The sequence below is a fragment of the Cygnus atratus genome, chromosome 2 (assembly GCF_013377495.2).
Source record: "Cygnus atratus isolate AKBS03 ecotype Queensland, Australia chromosome 2, CAtr_DNAZoo_HiC_assembly, whole genome shotgun sequence".
NCBI classification, from domain to species: domain Eukaryota; kingdom Metazoa; phylum Chordata; class Aves; order Anseriformes; family Anatidae; genus Cygnus; species Cygnus atratus.
The window spans coordinates 92,720,996-92,738,965 of record NC_066363.1 but is presented as its reverse complement, the minus strand read 5'-3'; the positions used below and the strand labels follow the sequence as shown (position 1 = coordinate 92,738,965).

At 37.0% G+C, this 17,970-nt stretch overlaps 1 protein-coding gene across 1 annotated transcript in view; it reads left to right on the top strand.

Moving 5' to 3' along the window:
• LPCAT1 (lysophosphatidylcholine acyltransferase 1) overlaps window positions 1-9,073 on the top strand; it is a 48,659-nt gene extending 39,586 nt beyond the window's left edge. Inside the window, exons 12-14 of the mRNA XM_035550535.2 lie at window positions 519-617; window positions 3,924-4,062; window positions 8,536-9,073. Coding sequence (XP_035406428.1) covers window positions 519-617; window positions 3,924-4,062; window positions 8,536-8,720 — 423 coding nt within the window. The 3' untranslated portion in view covers window positions 8,721-9,073. The remainder of the gene's footprint in view (window positions 1-518; window positions 618-3,923; window positions 4,063-8,535) is intronic.
• Window positions 9,074-17,970: the final 8,897 nt, after the last annotated feature.

Genomic DNA, 17,970 nt, shown 5'->3' with positions numbered 1-17,970 from the left:
GAACATGGTAAATGAGCCAGTTTTTCTATCCTCTGGCAATCAGACAGGATGGGGAAATGACCATTAACTTTGTCTTGATGAGATACTATTTGAACCAGGAGGTGCATATGTTCACAGTGTTCTCTCCTAGACCAGAGAGAAGATTAAAATGTCATGAGTTCAGGGCTTAAATCAGAGTAGTTTGACCTCTGGTTCTCTAATTTTAATTTCAGCCTATTAAGTCAGATGATTTAATGTAAAAATCTTAAATATGCAAGTAAAGGCTAACAATAGCAGCACTGTCTTTCAAGAATCTTTGAATTAGGAATTCTGACTGGGACTTTGAAAAGGGCCTACAGAGCTTTTGCAACCCTAGTTCTCTCACTGGTGTAATTCCATTTCAGTGAGACTTTTTTTTTTTTTGCAATGGCATATGCAGTGATCTTTCTGAATATTCTGCATCTTAGTTGTTAGCTGTTAGTTATTTTGACTGTTCTGAGGCAAACTGCAGTATTCAGAGGTGAGGTTTTCTTTCACAGAATGAAGATGGCGTAATTGATGTTCGGGAATTTGTCATTGCTTTGTCAGTTGTCTGTAAGCCATCCAAAACTCTGGAAACAATTCAGGTGGCATTTCAGGTAAGCAGAGTTTTCTTCCTTTATATAATTTACTTAAATTTTGTGGGTGTTTTTAGAAATAATTAATCTTGTCAATTAGATTTAACAGAAGCTTGTTTCACACGCCTTTTTGATACTTAACTACATTAAAATAACATCGGTGAAATGTTAGATTAGGAGATCATGTTCAGAGAAAAACTGCATCGTTTTACATGACAAACTTGGAGTCTTGCAAAGTGAAATTGTTCTGTGGAGTTCTTGTAAAATCTTTCAATACATTAAGTCTGTTCCTTTGTATTGATTACTGTAGACTGAAGTCTAATGAGTTGTGCTTGCTGCTTTTAAAATATTTCACCAAAATCTTTTTTTGTCAAATTAAAAAAAAAAAGTCAAAACTTTCATTTCTACATGTTAACACAGATGACTTTTTCGTCCTTTATCTTCTTGAAAATATTCATTCTTCCCTCTTAGTCTTGCAATGTCTCTTTTTAAGTCCTGCAGTTCCCCAGGTCCTGCAGTCTCTGCCCAGATTTTATACTTCCCATAGGTGCTCCTGATCTTGTTCTAGACTCAGTGGTTTGTTGCAGCATCAACATAGATAGTTATTACACACCTTTTGGAAAACTGACAGCAGCAATGCTTAATGTTAGCCTTTCTAGTAGGTTTGTCTGACACCTTAATTTGGTACTTTTAACTAATTTCTTTCATATTGCTATTTCAAGCTGTGCTGCAGCTTACATCATCTTTTCTTATTGCCTTGAACTCGTAGGGTCTTGTGTCTTTAGCGCTACTGAAAACTGAGGATGTTAACACTTGATGCTGTCATCACAGATGAATGCATGGACTTGAGAACTTTGAGTTGTATGGTACTACATGATAGCCTTATTTTCTGAGCATAGCTGTTCTCAGGTTCTTCAGCAAATTTGTACTATTCTCAACTATATTGGCTAAAGAAATGAGGCTCCTGTCAATGCTTAGTGTTCAGATCTATCATTCTCATCCTTTGGCTAGTGTCAAACAAATCTGACAGAGGAGGAAGAAACAAAAATATTCAGTTCCTACAAATTCTGTGGAAAATAAGCTGCTGTCGGAGGGGTTAACTTGCACGTGAGGGAAAAGCAGAGAGGTTTCTGTCCTTGTTTATTCCATTTGATCAAAGTAATGCAACAGAAATGATAATATGCTGTTTATCTCTGTCGTCTTCTGAAAATTAACAACCTTCAAGTAGAATGTGGTTTCGGGGCAGTATTTCAGTGCAATTTCACTTTCATGATGCAAAATGTGCAACATACTTCCTTTAGTTTGAGGAAGAAAAGACCGCAGACTAGGTGATTTCTTTTTGGAAGCACCTAACTTCAAGTTAATTGAACTGTTTCTTTAAAAAAAGTTCTTCACTATCTGCTGTAGTCTTGGAAACGCATAACCAGGGAACTCAAAATTATGTATTAATTGCAATATATAAACTTAACTGCAGAACTTCTACATGTTAAGAATGAGAAGAATTCAGCAAGGAGAAGCAGGTATAGCTCACTTTATCCTGCTAGTGATGATCAGAAGGCTTAAAAAAAAGAAAAGTCTTGAGCTGAGGAAATTTTGCTGACACTATTCTAGGGAGAAAAAACAACTGTGAAGTGATTTTTTTTTCTAATCATTTATGCCCTGTTTCCTGGGATCATGTATATTGAGATATTCACACAGCTTACTGTTAGTCATCGAAAGATCTAACTGGCTCATGAATGCATGACTTAGAATAGTTGCTGTCCTCTGCCACATGCTGCTACTTGCAAACCACCGTGTCATTTGTTTTTAGGGATAATGTGCAGTATTTCACGTAGCTGAACAAGTTTTTGAAGTGGGAGTGTTTAGTTATGGCTGAAGAACTTGAAAAATAGGCTTACTGAGCCACCAGAGATCTAAAGTGGTAGGTAATTAGAAGCAGAAGTTGGGGATTATGTCAACCAGTTCCAGAAGCAGCACTCCAGTGTATGTGCTAGGTGGCCTCCTTTTCTAATCACTAAGGAAGTGAAAGACTGTGGCAAGTCTTGCCAATGTGATGCTTGTGAGCGTTACCATCAAGTATCACCTTCTGAGTATTTGATCTGTGAGAATATAGCAGGTTTTAATAAACAGGTGTCTGGTCCTTGCTCCTACTTGTGAAACAGCATGCAAGTTGGGAGCTAGGGAACAAAATTCAAGAGTCCTGAATTGAGCATAAATTGAGTTCTTTCCACAGAACTTTAGTTTTTGTATTCCACTGACTTTTTTTATTCCATCGAGGTGTGTTGTCTGTGACAGTAACTTCTGCTTCTGTGAAAATCACTTCCTTATGTGTCTGTTTTGTTCATCCTCATCAGTTCCCATCTTCTTAATGTTGTAGAGAAACTAAAAAACAGCTTCCAAAGTAACTTGTTTTTAAACATAGCTAAATATTTGTAGCCATGTCATGCATTAGAATTAGACAATGATATTTCAAAAACTCTTTTGTTTCAGTTTCTTTTGAACTGGCAAAATTAGTTATTTTAGAAAACGTAATGAAGTTTGTTACAGATGTTACGGAATACTCAAGTTCTTTTGTCAGGGGAAAGCACTGTACATATACAAAGATAGAATGAGTATATGAACGATTATTTTTAGTTATCTATTATCTGTCAGTAGTAAAGCTATGTTTTTGTCTATGAGCAAATTCTTTTCTTCAGGACTTGAAAAGAAGCAAATTACAGTTTTCTAGAAAATGGAGGAAGTATTTGTAGAAAATCATAGGTTCATCACTGTTTAGAGTGGGATTCTTCTGATTAATACAGCTTCTATCTAATAATTTAGATCCAGGAATCTATAAGCAAGCTGGCTGTCCCATCAGCTGGACATTGGTCAAGGGAATCTTGGGTTTTATATCTGACCTAGTGGGAAATTGTTTCTGCTTAAGCCAACCTAAATATATGTCCTGATTCCACAGGCTCTCTGGGAGTTTGAACACCTAGCTAAATAGACTAATACTTATTCTTAGTTACATATCTGCAAAACATGTTGGTGTAAAACTGTCTTATCTCTGAAACATCATTGAAATTCTAGTGTTTAGGCATGTAAACACAGGGAGGAGTTTTTCTCAATATAGCAAGCTTTACTATGTAACCATACATAGGTGAACTAATAATCAATGCTATCTTTTACCCAGACTACTCAGTAATCCTTAGTAGACCATCATCAACCTGAGAGTGACTAGATTTTCTCAAGTCAAACTTTAATTTTGCATAATTTCTTAATGTGGGGCTGTTCATAGGAGTCAATATTCAGCTTCGGAATGATTTGTCTTTCTGTCTTGTCTTACAGCTATACCAGTCAGAAAATGGAACTATAACAGAAGATGACTTAGCTCATATTCTGAAGACTGCCATGGGTGTGTCACAGATTAATGTTACACATCTTTTTAGAGCTGTAGATGAAGAAGAGAAAGGAAAGATTACATATGGTAAGTATTTTAAGTCGATCTGAACTGTTACAATGTCAAAGTTGTCTAAACTCATTTGATAGACAAACCAGTTATATTTTATTAGACTTTGTCTTTCTAGTGGGCTTGGTTTCATAATGAAAAGACACTGCAGACAAAGTAAACTTACATTAAAAAAAATAATTGAGTTTCACCTTTTAATATCAAATATCATGTTTGTGTTTTCAGTGTTTTTCCCTTCTACATTGTCAGGTGATACCTAGACTGAGTCTTTCAGCATATTCTGTTCTCTGGCTTCCATGCATGTGAATATGTATTTTTAAGAAAGCAGCCTTAGCTCTGTCCTCTTGATTTGTCTCTTGTATCTGTTCCTCACTATATCTGTCCTCCCAGAATACAGGATAATATAAGATTTTCTACTTCAGTAATTTCTCAGCCTGTTTGAAAGTTAGTTGTGTGTGTGTGCGGGGGAAATGTGGGGGTATTGAAAAGGCTGCTCGATACATAGTCTATAATGCAGGTGATACGGAGGCGAGAAAGTTGTATTTGAAAAACTGAGATATCTGGGTGAATAGATTATGCTGGGAATCAAAGTACTTGTGCGTTACTTCAGCTTCTTCATCTTTTATGTAGTAAAGTTCTAAATTTAGTTGTATTATTTAAGTATTAACTGAGTTGTTGGTAGACAATGTAGCACATATCCCAAATAGAAGTGCTTCTGATATGTTTCTGTTCTAGTGGTTTTCCATCAGGATAATTCATAGGCATTCAAGTTTTAAAAATGTTCATTTAAAATATCAATATTAGTAAATCATAATTTCTACACTAATATTTTCCGTTTGAACAGTATTTATGTAATGCCTCAACTACAGCACTATCTTAGACTCATTGAAATGAGTATCATTGCACCATCCTCCTGTTTTTCCCTCTTATCACTTGCCTCCTTGATTCCTGCTCCAATGCCTGTTTCCTTTCTGTACTTCTCATCTGCCGTATCCCCAGCATTTCTATTTTGATCCCTTTTGCTCCTATCTGGCACTCCTTGTTGTCTCCCAGCTTATTCGAGTGGTGACTCAACTCTTTTTTCCCCCCCTATCACCAGCTTCAAAAATACCAGCAGAGAATCTAAGCTGATCTCTAATTTTGGCACATCTCATTGTTTGAGGGAAAACTAAATTTACAATAGAACACAAGTGAACTGAAACCAGCTCATGTGAGTTACCCAAGAATTCATACTTAGTATTCATCTTTAATAGTACCAAGTTGTACTTTTATTTGCAATGTCCCCTGACTGGTAATAGTATGTTCGCACCGCAATAAAACCTGGACAACTGAGCCACAATGTTTAGCTCTTGCTTTCTATTTTTTTTTTTGCATTCAAAAGTAGTCTGTTGTGTGGCTACATGAAGTAGGATGGTGGTTACATCACTTCTTTGCAATTCTGCTTGGATCTTTTTCTGAGTGCTAAGAAACAGTGCACAGAGATTTTAACTTATCTGAAAGCTTAATCATTAGTAAGAATAAATGTGCAATTTGTTGTGGTAAAGAACAGAAAGATGAAGGTAAATTTCTGGTATTGCATTTCTGTCTTGAAAGTTGTTTGCAATAAATATTTGATGTTTTGTATTGCCTGGGAATGTGTGTAACTTTCCACACGCTCAATTTGTTGCACGTGAATAGTGAGGAAGAGGAGACAGAAAACTTGCAAATTTTACCTTTTCTGAAGGCATTATCCAGACAAGTTCTGAGAAAGAAAACATTTTTATCCTGTGGAAGAGTATGAGTAGGTGGGGGGAGTGGAACTATAGAGGTTGCACATAGAGATTCCATCAGGAGCATCAAGTAGTGGGAAGGTATTGTAAAGGCAGGAGAAAAGCCTTTTGATTTGATGTTCCTGTAGTTCATACGCAGACTTAATTCTTGTTAGTATAGTTAACAGTACCAATGAACTCCGCTCTGGGTTCTTTTCCCCCCTTCTTTGTTTCTTGCCTCTTATAGTAAGAGTAGAAAGCAAAATGACTTTTTCCCCAGGCAAATGACTAAGGTTGATATCTTCTTCCAGTCCTCTTCACGGTTGCGTTAAGCTTGAACTTCAAAATGAGACCTGTGATTAGAAATAATGCTGGAGTAGGTCATTATTTCTACATCACCTTGTCTCATGTTTCTGGGGTGTGAGGCAAATGGGATCCCAAGAGCTTTTTTTGGCCTCTTCTGTGAAAAGGTTTTGTAATTGTTCTCAAATACCTTCAGGACTTCTTCCAGCAAGACCCATAACATTTACATACTCAGGTCTATCAGAAACGTTATCCTGTTTAATTCAGTCTTCCCTGGAATATGAGGTTTTTCATTTTGATCCAGAACTGACAGAACATTGAGGGATAAATCATGACAAAATTGTCAGGATGCTGGTTTGGATATAGACTTGTGTCAAGAAGTGTTTCCATCATTTTCTGCATTAATTTTCTCAAAAGATGCAGTAGCTTTTTGAAGAATTACTTAGAATGGCGTCAAAGTAAATACTCGAGTCTTTCCCAAGCAAAAAGTGTTATGCTTAATATGATTGTAAGAACATCTCTGGTACTGTTGGTTTAATCTTTATACTTGTCTTACTTGAGCTGGGCTAGTTGTCTGAATTACCTTTTCCTCAAAAAGGCTATTTTTTCATGGTCATTAATATGGCACACGTGGTGTTACAAAGATGTATATATCCCTGGCATAGGCTTAAAGCTTCTATTTGAAAAAAGGGAATGCTTTTGTGTTCCTGCTGCAGGCCAGACCCAGTTAAGGCTGGTAGCTGTCTCTTAGCTGCAGAAAAATAACGTACTCAGTTGGATTCACTGAATGTGCTTAAATGCTTTCAATCTGATGAACTGATTTGCACTCAAGTGTTTCTGATGTGTTACTGCAACTACTACCACTTTTAAATTTTTTAAATGTAAAAATTGTTCTGTTTCCTTCTTGGAAAATGTCAGATATATCAGATTCTTTGATTTAAAAAAAAAAAAAAAAAAGCCAGGTTGAACTTGCATTGGAAAATATTATCAAAGGAAAAAAATCTGCTTTGTGCATTTTCAAGCATTTAAGATTTTTTTTTCTTCCTGAAGACTTTGATATCATTTGTGATATATCAGCCTGTGCTGTAAATATAGGTCTTTTGACATAAACGATAGTGTTGTTTTTGATGCTCTGAATATCATCAGCTTTTGTTGAAGTTACAGGATCTAAAATGCTTTATCCATATAAATTGTGGATAAAAGCTACACTTTTGTTTGCAGAAGGTGAAGTTATGTTTTTTGCATTTTCCCCACCTACCCCTTCGCAACAGTTCAGAGGCAGTGCTGACCTACAAGTTCAGTGCCCCTTTGTGCCAAGTGGCATTCCTTTGCTCTCTCTAATGTTGAAAGAGTGTGCCCTCTCAAAAAGAGAAGGGTGGTGGGGAGGGAAAGCTGTGGTAGTTTTTCTTCCATGCCAGCCCCTTTGTACCAGGAGGAACTGGACTTTGCTGAAGGTCACTTCAGCTGTCACCTGCACTGCATGCCAGGGAGCTCACACACAGCATTGACTGGTCACGAGTTCTTCCAGGATAACACGGTGAACTGGAGTGGGCAGCGTGCCACGTGCTGTAGGTGACGGGGTGAGTTAGTGACAATGTTCACATCTGGCTTCTTCCAGTGTCAGTCTACATTACAAAGCAGCTTCTGATGACTTACCTCCTGTACAGTACCTTGTGTATAAATCGGGTCCGAATTAACAGTTATAGGGGCAGCATTGTGACAGGGCTTCATTGCTGGATGTTTAATACAGAAATTTCTTGTTGTTAAGAAATCCACTCTCCTCCAAGAACAAGGGAATCTTGCTCTTTCTGTTGCTTTATAGGTTAAAAAAAATAAATATATTAAAATCATTTTTTCAGAATGTTACAAAATTATAGATGTTTTAATTAAGCGAGCAAATAAGTTACCTTCTCACAGTATCATCCTCTGAAATATCAGGAGTTTTGGAACGCTGAAATCTTGAAAGTGGAAGGCAGCAGTGACAGCTGCTTTTAGGTTGAAGAGAATTATCAGCAGAAAGTACTGAAGAGTGTATTTGCAAAAAGACTTTCCAGATTTTATGAAGTGACCACTCTTGCTGTTTGTTGTTCCTCATCTCGAGGGCTTCTGCCCTTCCCCAGTGAATAGCAAGCTGTGATGTCTGGGCGTGTGGTACTACCTATGCATTTTAATTCAAATCTGAGCCCGTTTACGCCTATGTCATGCAAGCTAAGGGCTGCTCTGAAATGTTTCAAGAGGACTTCGATAACCCTTTGTGGCATCTCAGTTCTGGGGATGTGGTAAACTTCAGAGAAGCTAAAACAAGCTATGGGGATAGCGCTATGTTAACTGCTGCTATTTTCTCCAAAGTCATCATGTGATTATACCCTGTATGTATTCAAATTTAGCATCCTTCTATTTCAAAGAGCCGATTCTGTGTAACAGCATATTTTTTTTTCAGATGACTTCTACAGATTTGCTGAATTGCACCCACACTTTGCAGAAGACTATCTCTATCCTGATCAGATGGGAGCTGAGCGTGGTTTGGAGACTTCATCTCGTTCTGCTCCTAATGGTATCTGTACTGACTTCAGCCCTGAAAACGCTGAAGATAAAAACAAGCCCCTGCAGAAGAAACTGAATTAACACTACAACTGTAAACTTCCTCTCCTGGTGAGAGGATTCCCTTTTCTTGGGATTTTCATAAGTCACTCCAATTACACAGCAAATACCAGTTTTGTGTGTGAAAGTTCTTCTACTTCAATACCTTTCTTTGATTCATACGTGCTATATTTAACAATATGTTCCAGGTTACTTTGGGGAAGGTGTTTTTATTTTTTTTTCCAAAAGGTCTTTGAAAGGCAAAAATGTGAATGTGCTTCATTATTAATGTTCATATTTAAAAGGAAGCGGCACACTTATTTATATTCCACTGGCTAGTTTCATGTACAAAGTGTCGCACAAATTGTGCATGTATAAAGAAACTGTAGCTACTATGGTGTTAAGTGCACTTTGGTGATTAGTGTTTTCCCTAGTTACAGGGATGTTTATATGGGGCCAAATTTTGCTGCTCATATTTGTGTAATCAGTTTTGTTGATTTCAGTGGGATTATTCCCTTGAGCAAGGCAAGCACATTTTGGCCCTTTTGTTTGGGTTTCAGTGAACAGTTTAGAAACAGTCATGCAAAAAGTTGCTAAGGATTATTTTTTATTGTTGAATGACAAAATTGTTTCTCTTTCACTCTATTCCATGGTAGAATGAAAAGGAAAGACTCCTTGTCCCTTACCCTAACTCTTTTTATACCTTCATCTTCCAGATGCAACTAAATATGATTTTTTTTAAACTGACATGCCACATACTGTTTGCAAACACATGACAAAACTGCTTTTCTGTTACAATCAGTTCAAATCGTGTCCACCTAACATTTATATGGAGATGTTTACAAAATTGTTTTATCAGGAATCATCGTTTCTCTTGTAGCAAGCCTGTATACACGGATAGCTTAGCATGGAACACACTATAAAAACTTAGTTATATCAACACAAATTTGAAAAGGCTGCAGTTACTCCAGAAGCCAAGCCAGCAAGAAGTTGCAGAACATCCTGAAGGAATGCTAGTTAAATCTCTATATCAACATTACATATACTGCATATAACATACGAAGCTTAAAATAGTTTAGAATTATTTTTAAATTTTGAAAACATTTCTATTCAGTAACATTTCTTACCTTTCCTTTTGTAAAGCCAGATGCCTTAAATTACCATTGAGGGTCTCAGAAAAATTGAAGTTACTCTAAAACCACAGACCTCTACTGATTAGGAAATGAGCCAAAGGCCTCATGGAATAGGAAGGAGAAATGCGTTGCAAAACAACTGTGCTCAAATCAACTATGTTCAAATCATTTATGTGACTAAATCTGCAAGGCTGCAGTAGAACTGTGAGGGTTTCCTAACTGGAGAACTGTCATTGAGATTTGAATCTTCCACTTGTTAAAGTAAAACTAGATTTGAAAGGATGACATTTCAGCAGAAGGAAATCTGTTTATACTAAATGCTTTTGTTATTATTTTTAAATAGCAGGAGGGATTTTTTAAGCTCATTAGGGTATTGGAATGTGTCCTTAAAAATCCTTAACTGTATATGGCAAGTCTCCAAACTGAAACTGGCTTTAATATAGAGCGGATATGGGGAAACAAAATGTGAAAAATAATGCTTTCTGTGGGGTAGCAGAGGTACATTCTTATTTGGGGGTAGTAATTAAGTTTTTTATTTACCTAGATTTACCTAGCATGTCATGCTGGCAGGGCTGCAGCAGATTGGCAAACAAGATTTAAACTAAAACTGATCATGAAAAATAGAAGACCTGGTTTGAAAATAAGGCATGTGAGAAACTACTCTTAGGTAGGAATAGTCAGCTGCACAGAGGGAGTGGGTGTAACTGCACAAAAGATCTTGGGGCAGAGATAGTATCAAGTATTGCTGCAGAAAAGATGTTTGTTATAGTGGGATGCATAAACACTTCTTGTCTGTGAGAAATGAGATGGTATTTCCAGGTTGCCAAGGACTGATAAGGCCTTACCTAAAGTAGTTGTCTGTGTTGGGGCACTTGAGAAAGATGGGGAGTAGTTGGACAGAATCTGGAGAAAAGAAAATATTTGGTAAAGAGTTTGAAAGAATTGTTTCCTCCAGAGAAGGAGACTGAAGGAAGTTATGAAGCCAGTCTTCAAGAGTGGAAACTGTCACTACAGGGAAGATGGGAACAACCTTTTCTCCATGCTGATGGTAGGGTGTCCCTTACAGACAGACAATGAAGACGCTGATTTTGTTGATTGTAACCCACAGGACTGTAGGTATAGATCTCCTAAGGTCTTTATTCTGTGATTAGGCAGGATGTATTTTAGTATGTAAGGGTAAGGTACATTAACTTAGTCTGAGCATATCACACCTCCTCTGCAAGACCTTTAATAACACTTGGCCCAAGCTGGCTGACTATGAGATAGTTACCTTTTGCATTGTATGTGAGCTTGGGAATTTGAGAATTTCAAAGTGCAGGGCATGAGGTAGGGTTCCCTAAGACACATGTCTGAAGGGAAGAAAAGCTTGGTATCCCGTGGACAGACACCCTTGGTGTGGGAGAAGCTCCAGAGGAAGAAATTACTCGTTCCACATCTGTGAAAGAACAATGAAAGCTGATTGAAGTTGGCTAAATATAAGCGTGCCTCCTTTCCATGTATGGTGCATATAGCCTGGGGATCTGTCACCTCAAAGGCAAAGAGTTCATTTGGTTTCTTAGTTATTTCTGGTGAGGGAGATGTTTTCTAATCAGGGTGAATGTAATAACTGCACTTAGTGTGACTAAGCTGTTCAGTGTTGAGAAAGCCTGGTGAGCAGCATCTCACTTGCTTGGTGAGCAAGCACTTTTGGTGGAAGCAACTGGTTTAAAAAGCATCCTGCTTCTGTAGTGACTTGCAGCGTTCCCTCTTTTGTGAGATTGTTGATCTAGGTAGAGATACAGTGAAGTCCTGAGCAGCCTGCATGGAAACATTGTTAGATCGCACATAATGGCACAAACAGATTAATTAATACAGTCCAGGGGATTTCAGTATCTTCAGTATATAAGGCTATCGTACTAGACTGCCCGGTAGTGTCAGGTGGTAAACTCAGACTTTGTTGGGGCTAAGACCTGTAGCACATAGCATTACTGCAACAACATTCATTACAATTTGTCTAGTGAACTCACTGATGAAATGTTTACTAGTTCCACGTAAAAGGCATCCAACTGTGGAGCAGCTGGGTTGTGACACTCAGTGGCTTGCTGTACTGCAAGGACAGAAGTGAAAGCTTCCTTTCCCGTTCACCAAACAATAACGTATAAATGCTTTCAATTACAATATTACCAGTTTTACAAACCTTAAATTTACAGGACAGGACAGGAGACATAAATAAATGTCTTCAGTTCTTTACGACAATTTAATATGTAATCCTTACACACACACAAAATGTAGAGGTGTGAAGACATTTGACACTCGTCTGATGATCGTTTTGCTGCTTTTGTGAAATACTGCCATCCCTTGACAGCAGAGCTCTCGCATCAGACTGAATTTCCATATATTGTATGAGAGAGATTCAGCCAAAGCTTTGTTATTCTGGTGCGTTTGAACAAGTAGCTGTGTGTTTTGAATGCATTTAACACAAAACAATGAAATCTGAGATACCTAAAAAGTGTCTTTTTTTTGCTTCACTTGTTTTTCTTCAATTATAATAAAACCGCATTAAAAATAAACAGAAACAAAAGTTTAGGAGGTACAAAGCTCATCTAAACCACTGTTTCTACCACAGTAAGGCAAGTTCTATTACAGATTTCTCAGGAGTCCAGTGCTGTAAGCAGATACATTTAAAAGGTATTATAGGTAATTTGTGATCCTTATGGAGAAATAAGGTTGTGCACTTAACATTATACCAATGAATTACGCTACATATTTCAATGCATTTATTGCTTCTAGAATCCTCTTGCTATGACAAAAAGGCAACCAGACCCTTGTGTGTTTGCTAATCCTACTTTAAAGGTTTAAAACCTCAGGTCACAAGGCTTACTTGAAAAGGAGATGTGTGCATTAAGGAAGTGATGCAATCTCTTTAGAGGCAAAGCCACAGGAAGTAAATAGTTGTTTTGTACATATAATATTTTCAGGCACACTGAATAGGCTTGTTAGCTAGTTTAAGCATTGGGCTACTTGGAAAATGTTTTCATTCATAATATGCAGAAAATATTTTTCTGGAAAAGGAATTGTTGCACTTTAACATTAGCATAATTTGGTAATTTTTTAAGAGGTATTTTTATTAATTTCTGAGTTCCTTTATAAGGCCATATTTGGTGTTGTCATTAAATGAATTTTTCTACGTTGTTATTGCACAGTAAGTACAGCTATTCATGGCAAGTTTTAGTCACATTCTGCTCTCTGCTCCTCAAAAACGGTAGAGAAGGGATTTACAGAATGTAAGCTGCAGAACTCGAGTGGCGTCTGCTATAGATCCCATGATCTCAGAAAAACTATTTAACCACAGTTTTGCATGCATTATGGGACTTGAGCTAGGAAAGAAATAATTTGTTTATAATTTAAAAAAAAATCTGATCAAGTAAAATTAATTTTCATTTATGTTGCGCTGTTGCATTCTACTTGATGTGAGGCTTGTCCTTTTTTTCTAGCATTACTTTCAGTGTTCTGTAATTAAGCCCAGGTGTTACAAATATGTTGGCTGAGAGTTTTTGCATTAGCAAAACTTAAGTTTGGCTCCTAAACTCATTGAAACATAGAAGTTCCCTGTGAACAAAGCACTGCAGATGATTTGTTAATTTTTAGGTATCTGAACTTCAGCTAATGCGGCTAGCTTCTTTACAAGACAAAAAGGAATACTAGGGTCCAACAGGAAAATGAAGGTAAGAACTCATAATAAGCTCCACTGTTCAATCAGTCAGTCAAGTGAAACCTCAAGATCACAGATGAGCAGGAAGACTGAGATAGTCGTCCAGGTAATCTTGCTTTCCGGAACATGGCATTGCAGGTAGTAATTAAGCCAGCTGTTCATCAGTCAGAGGACAATTTCCTGAAGGTAATGTCTAAGTAGACATCTGTCATCTAAGTAATGTCTAAGTCACTAGCGGCACAGCCAGTGCTGTTTCATCAGTTCTCTCTCTTTTTTCCTACGAAGACCAGAAAAAAGTACTCTGTGATGGGAACCTTTAAAGACATCCTTAAAGGTAAAATCCTCCAGTGCTTCCTCAAATGAACAAACACAACAATTCTGTGCTATAGCTAAGGCAGTGAAGGGAGTATACAAGTTAGTCACCAACACACCGTGATCAAAAAGTGCATTTTAACTTAATACTGAGGTATAACTACAGAGAATACAGTAGCAAGGAGAACATCCGTTAGGCGTGCCTGGATTTGCATATGTATTTCCTGCATCTCATATTGGTCAAGACAAGGTATTTTTTTCTCTAGGAAACCTCTCAGGTTTATTTCAAGATATTATTCTTTTATGAGTGAAGGAGTGATTTGTTGTGTAGAAAATAGCTTCTTTTCCCCCAGATGTTATGATGTGTAACGATGGCACTCTTGTGCAGGCTAACATTGGAATCTGTAACTGGTAAAAAGGTATGTATGATTTTGAAAAGATTAGTCTTTAACAGTAGAGATGGAAACAGTAGAATCACCTCAGCACAGATTGTATGTAAAGTTTTCTTTTAATTTGTGTGTTTTTTAACAACATACTTGTCATGTCTCTTGATTCTGAGCTACTATTTGTACACAGCCATATGAACAGCCCAGCTCGTTTGAGGCCAGCTTCAGGATCTCAAAAAAGGTGTTGTACATTAATCTACGGATGTAATGTTAAGTCTCAGTTCTTTTACTTTGACCAAAAAAGGCTGGAAGCAAGAGAAAAATCATAATGACTTTTGTAATATTCTATTTTGATGTTATGAATGGTGTTACTTGAGATTGCCAATCTAGAGCCAAAGAATCTGTTGGAGAAAAATCAAGACGAACTTCTGGTCCTGAACTAGAAAGTAGTAAATTCATTAAGGCTAGCATAGCAGCAAAGCTTTCGCTGTACAGCTGGTCTTTTTGCACCCTAAAGAAGGATATTTTCCATCTCTTGGACTGGAGAATTTAGTTTTTGGTATCCCTTGCTCTTCATTGTTCTGTCTTGTTCTTTGTAGGCTGAGTGCAGCCTGAGGGAGACCTCTTAAGATCAAGTGACATTCACAGACCATTCACATTTACCTGACCAGTAAAGGGCAGGCGAACATTAAATTTGCATTCTGATAATGCCACCCAAAACTAAGGCTCCATGTACTGCTTTAGCTTGCGTCTGCCTTTAGATAAAGGATCACATTTTCCTTTCTCATGCTCAAACCACTGCAAAGGTGTCCAGGTGTTAGCAAGTTTGTTAGTACTTTGGAGACTTCAAGTGTTTTTATGAACAATAAGACATTAAATTTAGAAATACAGTATGATGAAATCTTAATTTGCATTGACTTCTGACTGTCACTCTTAGTGCGTGTCTGTTTACTTCCAAGTTCAGAATGCAGTATGTGAAATGTGTTAGTAAACAAATTCTCCTCATGGATACTGAAGAAGGCTGAAGTTCAGGCACTTTTCATCCTACCATGGTACTGGAAATGAAATTATCTGATGATAGGTTACTTCTAAGTTTATGAAAGTGTATGGGGAAAACTGAAATACATGTCTTCTATTCACTACCCCGCATCAAGACAATTTTATTTTAAATACTAAAGAAATAAACTTGTGAAAACCTGGTATGCCCTAAGTATATATTTTTGTCCTATGTTTTCTTTTATAATAAAGTTTGAACAAAATATTTCTTGTATCTCGGAAGGGAAATTTAAGTTAGCCCCTACTGTACTTTCCAGACTACCGAAGCATTTTTTTAAGTAAACATCTAAAGGTGAAATTGTATTTTAAGGGATTGTAATCCACATACTTAACTTAAACATCTCTCCTTAGCGATTGTATATACTTAGACAAAAAGCACATCGGTTGCGGCTGCTTGTCTATATAGTTGTTTGTGTTGGTGATTTGTTATATTGCTTTCTGTAATTGCTCTAAGGGTATTAAGAGCTCCATGTAAATCAGTAATGTTAGAAATAGAAGTCAGAAGTAAATCTCTAGAAGTGATAGATTTTTTGTATCCTGGAGGAGGACCAAGACTAAGCATCTGCTAACTTTTAATTATGTACTATATAACTTCAGTGTTCAGCATTGTGTTGAAAGTATCAGGCATCTGTTCAATGGGACCACTTTCTAAACGTTTTTGTAATTCCCAGCACCTACCCAGGTGTGCAAGACATTTCTAATTTGATCACAGGTACTAGTTCGTCTTTTCTGAAAGAATAAAATGCAATATCAACAAGCTGAGAAATAATTCATAAGAAGTTTTTGATCTCTTGAATTACTGTTAAACTTGCATTGAGGACATAATTTATACATTTTTTAAAAAGTATTGCTATGTTTTTGAACACACTTGAGAATTTAAATGCAAAAGCAAAAAAAAGTTAATCTTTTAATGATCACAGTTTGGAATTTTCTCTCTCCGCTACTGAATCCAAGTTAGGCACTGCCATGAAGAGGATGCTTTTAGTTGAAAACCCGTGCTGATAGAGCAGGAAGTACAGTTTTGTAGGAACTCACTCGCAAGGTATGATGTGCTTGTTCCATCAGTGGTACAGCTCCTGTTGACTTCAAGGCTGCTCAAGCAGTCGGTTTAAAGATGCATATTGGCTGCAAGCTTTTTGTTATAGCCCTTGGATATGCCGTGTAAACCTGTAACAATATATAGTGCTACCGGATGATGATAACGACCTGAATGCATTTTTTCTGCTGTATATTTCCCTCCTATGGCTCCTAAGGTATGTGTATATAGACTGTCTTTGCACTGAGCTGACTATACTTTGTAACTGAAAGGCAGGTAGTGTACTAAAGATGACTGTAGCTTGTGGTTCCGATTGTGGAAATAGTTTCACAAAACGCAAAGTATAGCTTCAGTGCTACAAATTTTGATTTTTATATTTTTTATTAACATGCATGGAAGACTATGGATAATATTTTTAAAAGATGAACTTGGTTTTGTACATTTTTCAATGTTTAAAACTATATGATTTAACATTACCTCTGAATACCAGTGATCAGTAAATTCTTAAAGGAAATACCTCAATTTGAGTATTCTTTTCTTGCTAGTTTTTCTTGATAAGTTGAAATGGACTACAGTGTGTGATGAACTAACTGAGCCAAATAGCAATGACGTAAAAGCTTCAACTCTGCTGTAAGCTGTGTGATTTACTGAAAGGGAACTAAATGATACACTACAAGTGTTGATGTTGCAGTATACAATCACGGCTCGTTCTGCCCAACTGGACGTTTTCTTTATGACTGGCTTGTAAATTGAATTTTCAGCGTGAAGCCAAATTAAAAATGAAAGAAAAAAATGTTCTGTTTCCTTTGGATTTTGTTCTTAGACATTATTTCAATAAACACCAAGGTAAAGGATACGATCATAATTGTGAATAAAACCAAGTCCATACAAGTTTAGGTGTGCTTTATTGATTCATGTCCTCTGTTGGCCACGTGTACAGGAGACCAACATTTACCTGACAAGTGGGAGTATGAAATACAGAAAGGCAGGGTTTTAAGTTCTTTTTTTGTTTGTTTGTTTTTGTTTTGTTTTTGAGGGGGTGTCTCTTTTTTCCCCTTTGGATGACAGATATATTGAATCCAATTCTATCTATCATCTGTGCTTAAAGAAGAGTATTGGAAGATCAAATGAGATTCAGAAAAGAGGCTCTAGAGGCCTGGAGAACAAGACTATCTAAACTACACTGCAGTAGTTCAGGTTACTTCGTTATCCAGGGAACACGCAAGAGGTGAGGTGACACTGCAGTTACTACGCACGTGAGAAATGCGTAACAGAAGGTGGGGAAAAAATGTATAATTAGGTCCAGTGGATATAAGCTTGAACTAAACCTATGAATGTTTTTGAGAATGAGTGAAAGGTGAAGTTTACCAATGACACATTCTTAATGACGTGAAGAGTTCAAGTGAAGACTTGTTAATGCTTTTCTTAAAATTAGTCACTAATTTCAATTTATGGTGTGCATGCAGGTTTTGAGTAATGTTCTCGGGGTTAGTCATGCAGTAGTTTGCCTGAAGAAACAGACAGTGTGGAGGGCAGTAAACACATACATTGTCAACCTGTTCAAAGAAAAAAAGATCAAACACTTTGATAATCATTTGTCCAAAACAAAATTTATTTTTTCAGTGACAACCTCATAGACATACACATTTAGTTATGAAGAAATGCTTTAAAACCTGAACCA